This window comes from Poecilia formosa, unplaced genomic scaffold (assembly GCF_000485575.1).
Source record: "Poecilia formosa unplaced genomic scaffold, Poecilia_formosa-5.1.2 Scaffold1282, whole genome shotgun sequence".
Lineage (NCBI taxonomy): Eukaryota > Metazoa > Chordata > Actinopteri > Cyprinodontiformes > Poeciliidae > Poecilia > Poecilia formosa.
Window position 1 is genome coordinate 1,297 of NW_006801221.1, and position 7,187 is coordinate 8,483.

The following is a 7,187-nucleotide window of genomic DNA, read 5'->3' on the forward strand; positions in this document are numbered from 1 at the left end:
GAGATCAAACTTTCATTTGTTCTCATGCTACCACTCTTGCTCTGGTAAAAACCATCGGCCCCAAACCCAAATGCCTGCTGGTCCTTCACCAGGCCCCTGCACTTATAGAAAGTGGACTGACCCACATTACTTCCTGACTAAATTTAGAAAATAAATAAGAAAAATAATAAAACAAAAAATAAATAAAATCAACAATTATCAACCTACACATAAACTCTGTAAATAATAAAAAAATAGAAATTTTAGAATAAAGTAACAAAATTCAAATGGATAAAGAAATAAAAAAAAATAGCTCCAACAACTTATATTCCGCTGTTCTGTCAGATCAGCATACATTGTCAGATAGTGATACGCTTAGCTCAGACATGTATACGTTGTCATTACCATATGATTTTATTTATTCAGCAACATAGGATCATGACGTAGATCATCATACACTTTGTTATTAACAGTTATATGGCATCCTGACTTAGCGGTTAAGTAGGTTAATGAGTTTTACACGGGCGTGTGTTGTAGTTGACTGCAGGTGCAGCCAGACCTGCTTTAAATACACTTTGAAACCACGACAATGCATGTATATCTATATAGTTATCATATTATGTCATATTATAAACAATTTAATGACTTATTTTCGTCATAACGTGTTGCATATGCTGAACTGACAACTCCACTGACGGTCGGACTTCTTAATGCGCATGCGCGGGCATGCTACTGACTGCATGTATGCTATCCTGACAGCGTATGGTTATCTGACAGAACACCGCCTTTTCTCCCTCTGTATGTCGGTATTACACGACCCGTTGCCATGGCAACCGACAAACAGCTCAACGAGCAGATAGAGCAGAGATTACCGATCAGGGGAATCAACACCGAAAACTAACATTTCCCACACAAAAAGGTAGCAAAAACACTAACAGAACATCCAGTCTGTTACTTTATGTTGTCAGGTTTAATGTCTATATTGTGATTATTAATAAGTTTTCACCTGAGTACAGCGGTGGTTGATTAACTGATTTAAACAGCTGGTCTACTGATGACTTGGTGGGTTGTTTAGTGCTAACGGAAACAAAACACACCGAACTGCGCAGCACATGCTAAGGTACGGAGCCCCCCAGAGGAATTTTTTTTTCTTTTTTTTTTTTTTTTTTTTTCCAGGGGACATGTCTTTTCCCCATGTCCCCTGGGGGCTCCCGTACCTACGGAACCCCCAGGGGACATGGGGATTTTTTTTTCTTTTGCGTTCCCTCGCAATACTTTTGTGTTCCCTCGCAAAACTTTTACGTTCCCTCGCAATACCTTTTTCACTTCCTCCCTTGCATTTCCGGTTCATTTTGGAGCGGCACTCGACAAGACAAACCCACGAAACAGGTAAATTACCTTAATTCAGCATAAATACGGTTAACTTATCAATATTTATATATCTTTAGCTTCATTTATAACTACTATGTCAAATATTAATCGTGTCTGATAGAAGAAAAGGTAGTTCAAACATCTGTTCGCTTGCTCAAAGAAAAGAGTGAGGAGGCGGGGGATGCAAGTTAATTTCGTTAACGATTATGTAAATTATGTCGTTTACGACCAATTTATTAATGACAATAACTAGGCTATACGACGTCATCAGGCTAAAGTGTGCTTAATTACGCTACGTCAGTTGTTTGGGGGTGTCACTGTTATTTATAGAACGTATGGGGAGTTATGGCAGGGCTCGGACTGACACCATCTTTCAAAATACAGAATAGTTTTTTTTATTTGGCAGTTAAATGTTCCTGAAACATGAGAATTATCAACGCCAGCAACACTATCTTGGCGGTTCGTGCAACGGTCTGATGATGCCTTCGGTTGCTGATGTCACGGTTGCAGATTCATGGCATACGATTACAGCCACCTGGAAAATATGAGATTCGACATCCAATCACAAGGAAGACTAACGTCAACCTACACACTACCTTTTCGGACAATCTTTGAAGAAATTATATTTTGTCTTTATTCTATTGAAATTCTGTAGTAGAACTCGGTACATTATAATAGTCTAAAACAATGAAAAGAATATTAGAATAATATATTATGACAATTAAGAATCCAAATAAATAATTATACAAGTATTAATACATTGAATTAAAAATCATTTTTATATATTTTCAACTCAATTGAAATGGTGTTCAAAGTTTTTGTCAACACCGTCAGACATAAACAGAATGTGAAAAAAATCAGGCATGAATTTGGGGCACCAGAAAGTCTGAGGACCCCTTGACCACTTCCTGTTTTTCCCTTTACTATGGTGTTTCTCAATTCCGGTCGTCCGCCCCCCTGCCCTGCATGTTTTAGGTGTTTCTCTTCTCCCACACATCTGGATTGAATCTGTAGGTGATTAACAGGCTTCTGCAGTACCTAATGGTCATGCAATCATTTGGATCAGCTGTTCTGGAATAGAGGCACATCTAAAACATGCAGAGCAGGGCGGCGCTGAGGACTGGAATTGAGAGGCACAGCTTTACTATTATGACTGGGCAGCTCTGGTGAGTTTATTTTATCTTTTAGTTTTTTCTTTCTGTTGTAGATTCTGTCTTTTTCTCTATCTCTTAACTGCTTATACGCGGACGCTGCAGCTTACATAATTTATGGTGCCCCACAGAAATGTGACATTGAAATACTGAAACACTTAAGAGTTTAAAGTCTTGTAGTTTTAATTGTGTACATTGTGAATTTTGAAAGCTTTGTTTGTAAAATAGGTATTTATGCACTTATTATACATCCTCCAAATTGTTTTTAGGCATGGAGGAGGACCTTGAAGCCTTCCTTCAATCAAGGCACGTTATGGAAGAAGACATAAATCGGATGAAAGCTGATAAGGTGACGCATTCAGTTATAAAGTTTATAGTAAGACTAGACCTTGTTTAATTCTAAGTGTATACATTTTTGTACAAAAAGTATGTTAGTTCATTGTGTTGTAATGGAAGTAAACTTTTAATATTGTTGTCCCGAAAGGGAAATTCTTTCCCACTGACCACTCCTTCAATCTCAAAGTAAAATGACTATACAGCAGAGGTGGGCAACTCCAGGCGTTGAGGGCCGATGTCCTGAAACTTTTAGATGCAACTCTACTTCAACACACCTGAGTCAAATAATTAAGTCATTAGCAGGACTCTAGAGAACTTGACTGCACTTAGGTGATTCAGCAATTTCAGTGAAGTGTGTTGGACCAGGGAGACATCTAAGAACTGCAGGACAATGGCCCTTGAAGACCAGGATTGCCCACCCCTGCAATACAGCGTGATGCAAAACATAACACAATCTTATATGATACCATAAAAAAAGTACTGCACAGTATTTACTTAAAAGTTTTACTGTATTGAGTACAAAACTAATTGTAGTTTTTAAATGTTCATATCTAATTGCAGATTGACAGAAGCGTCATTTCTGTCATGAAAGATGAAGAATTTGCAAGATATGTCCCTTCATATGGTGACCGCTTGGCTGTTATGTCATTTTGTCGACAGAGGGAAGCAAATTTCGACAAGGAAGGCATTTTAAATAGAATTAGACAAACGATTGAGACAAGACGGATGACAAGGAAGAGACATGTTGAAGTACCCCAGCAAACAACTGTGAGAAATTCTGGCTTGATGGCAAGACCTAAAAACAACAATGCAGTAAAATCCAAACGCAGAGTTGAAGTGGGATGGCTGCACTTTCAAAGCGGGGATTTTCATCAAGTGAGGTCCAAATTTGGAGGTGGAACCAGACATCTTGCACTTGAGAAAAACACCACTGTGTCAGAAGTCATGACCATTGCAAAAGAGTTGTTTTTTCCTTGTGGATTATCATCAAAGGGATCCATTATGGACTTTACACTTAGCATGTGCGACTTCAAAAGACAAACTGTATTTCTGGACAGTACTCTTACAGAACTGTATGAACAATTTAAATTTAAAATGTTACAGCTTTATCTGTGCACCAAGGACTTGGAGCATTCCTCATATTCATCAGAGGACCAAGAAGACTTTGAACAGGCAGGTAATATCTGCTTAAACAAAACTGTTAAAAGGTGCCAGTCAATTCAAATGGCATTTTTAGTTTGGGATTTAAACCAAATAAGAATGTTTTTGTTTAAACAAACCAAAAATATTGTTTGGTTAACTAAACACAATATCAACTTCTACATATTTATAGGTTCTCAGCCATCCAGGACATGGAAAACCCCCACCCAAAAGTTTGAAGTAACTTAAGTTATTTAAATAACACATAACTTGTACTAACACTGCAATAAATCAATATTTATGAGGACTTTTAAGTGGAGTTGGACATTAAAACTTATTCTTAGTCATAGCATTAAGTTTTTATTAAGGTGTACCAGAAACGAGTTCTGTGACTCTGAACCAAATGCTTATCTAAACATTTGAATCTTAGTTTGACTTATGGGTCTCAAAGGTGATTACTGAGAATAACACATCTGATATGCATTGCTACTTGTCATTTTTGGCCCTGCAGCTTGAACACCACACACAAGTTTTACATCACATTTTATGTAAAATTTCATTGCAACTTAGGGTGCGTTCACACTGCAGCCTGAAGTGACTCAATTCCAATTTTTTTTTTTTGATGTAATGCGACCTGTATCTGATCTTTTCATGGCAGTGTGAACAGCACAGGTCAGATTCTATTTAGAATGTGACCCGTATCCGATACGTATCTGATTCAAATGCAACCTAACGTCCAGGTCGCATTCATCCGAACTGAAACGTCACTGTTTCTCTACAAATCTCACTATTCAGCGTCCTGATACGTGCAAGTGGGAAGAAAAACAACAACTATGACGGACTATAATGAGGATTAATTTGTTAATATGCTGCTCCGGCCGGACAACAACTTCAAATATGTAAGCTAAGCTCCACCGTTAGCCTCCATGTTTACTTCCGCAAACACTGAGCTCTTCTTCTTTTTATGGCGGTTGGCAGAACGCTGACGCTATGGCGCCCTCTACTGCGCATGCGGGACACTTTCAGGTCGTTGGCCCGTTCACACTGCAGAACACATACAGGTCGCATTTACTGGCAGTGTGAACGGCCCTGGCAAAAAAATCGGAATTGCCAAAAAATCGGAATTGAGTCACTTCAGGCTGCAGTGTGAACGCACCCTATAACATGCTCTTAACAAATTTCCCTGTTTATGGTTAAGTGATGAAATGGAACTTCCTCCCTTGCCTAACTGTATTGTTTGGCTACCCGATTGTCTCACTTGCTCATTGATGAAATGCTGTGATTGAGTTGTAAAGTAACTGGCTAAAAACCACCAAATGACTACTTTTAGCAAATGTAAAGATTGTTGTTTTGTATTTTTTTCTTTTTAAATAGCCTCACAATGTTGGAAGACATACACGACACTCGACTTCTGCCCCTTCTGCTGAGCCATTAACTTCAATGAAGTCTTTGCAAGGCTATATGTCAGTAAACTCAAGCCACCACCTTATCTCAGATGATGAAGCATCGATGAGTCCACAACCCAAAGCCTTAACAGATGGAACTGAAGGTCATAATCCAGTGTATGTCATTGATGACAATGTGGAACTTTTATATCCTGCATTACATTCAACACCTGGTCCCTCAAACCAGGAAACTGAGTATTTCTATGCAGTTGATAAGGAAAACCCAGAAACCGAAACTGTGACAGTCAACTTCAACAACATTGACGGTCTGGATGAAATGGAGGATTCTGGAGTAGTTCAAATAGGGTCAAGGTCAGAAGATGGTGATGGTGAGCTTGCTTCTACTCTTCCTATGATGGACAGTCATATTGAGATGGAAGCCGGAAACTTTACAGAAGTAAGTTTTTGTGTTGAGGTTTTATTTGCTTCTGTATATGATTTGTTTGTAACAACTAAAATGTACTGTTATTAATGTTATGTTACAGGCTCCACAAACGGCTGTAGTACACATGATCCCTTCAGTAGAATATGATGCATTACCCTCTGCTACTGGAGGTGTAGTACATCCCAAAGACCCAAGGTATGCACATATACGGCGTGCCATGGTCATAGATGACCTTCTTAATTTGTTCATGGACAAAAGTATAATGGAATCGGAATTAAAAATGGAATTTAATAATGAAATGGCTGTGGACAACAGTGGAGTGTCAAGGGACGTGTATACAGCTTTCGGGGAGCAGTTCTTGGAGCTCTGTGAAGGGGAGGAGGAGAGGGTGCCAAAACTCAGACCAGACTTTTCTGAAGAGAGGTGGTATGCACTAGGCCGAATTTGGGCAAAAGGACTCATTGATCATGGCATATTTCCAGTCAGGTTGTCCAAGGCATTCATAATTGCCTCTGTACTTGGACTTCAAGCTGTAGAAGAAGAAGTTTTGATGTCCTCCTTCTCTAAGTATTTGTCAGAGAGCGAGCGAAGTATCATTGAGAAGGCCCTCAGTGATGTACTGGAAGAGGATGAGGCGGACAATTTGTTGGATCTGTTTTCACAGATGGGGGGCTCACAGAATTCCATGTCAGGAAAATGTCAAGCAAGCAATAAAAGTCATGGCTCATAAAGTCATATTGCAAGAACCAAAGTACATCATCGATTGCTTTTATGAGATTTTCAAAGACATTGCATTGAATCTGTCTCATCCAGCTGATGTCCTTCATTTATACGAGTCTAAAAAACCAACAAACAAAAAAGTAGTTGACATGCTGCAAACAGAGGCTTTGACCCTATCACAAAAAGAACAGACAACATTTACTTACTTGCAAAGGTACATTAGGAATGCAGATCAGCGCAAACTAGAAAAATTCTTGAGATTTTGCAAAGGTTCGTCAGTTTTATGCACAGAAGAAATTAAGGTGACCTTTAATGCTGAAACAGGTTTTGGGAGAAGACCTGTTGCACACACATGTGGAGCAATCATTGATGTGCCTTACACTTACAGTTCCTACCCGGAATTTAGAGCTGAGTTTGACAGTATCTTGGCAAGCAATTTCATGTTGATGGATATTATTTAAGCTTGAAAAGGTAGTTGACATTTTTGCTAAAATAAGCACTCTATTTTGTATTATCATCAACCATGTTCATGAGGCTGTAATTGTTAAACTGTGATATTCCATTTTCAAGGCTTAAAAGCTGTACAATGTCTAAAGGTTTGTTTGCATGAAAAACTAAAGGGTAAACAGTTTCCAATTTTGTATCATTTGCAGAATTATA

At 38.7% G+C, this 7,187-nt stretch overlaps 1 protein-coding gene across 1 annotated transcript; it reads left to right on the forward strand.

The window, feature by feature from the left end:
* The first annotated feature begins 5,237 nt into the window (after nucleotides 1–5,237).
* LOC103132757 (uncharacterized) lies at nucleotides 5,238–6,955 on the forward strand. The gene is made up of 2 exons (XM_007544551.2): nucleotides 5,238–5,819; nucleotides 5,908–6,955. Exons 1-2 carry the CDS (start codon nucleotides 5,418–5,420, stop codon nucleotides 6,535–6,537), a joined length of 1,032 nt encoding a protein of 343 aa, XP_007544613.1. The 5' UTR covers nucleotides 5,238–5,417; the 3' UTR covers nucleotides 6,538–6,955.
* The last annotated feature ends 232 nt before the right edge of the window (nucleotides 6,956–7,187 follow it).

Bases quoted from the DNA above. Each gene is read 5' to 3' on its own strand.
- LOC103132757 (XM_007544551.2), top strand. From the start codon at position 5,418: ATGAAGTCTTTGCAAGGCTATATGTCAGTAAACTCAAGCCACCACCTT. The intron at 5,820-5,907 runs GTAAGTTTTTGT...GTTATGTTACAG, and splicing joins AAGCCGGAAACTTTACAGAA to GCTCCACAAACGGCTGTAGT.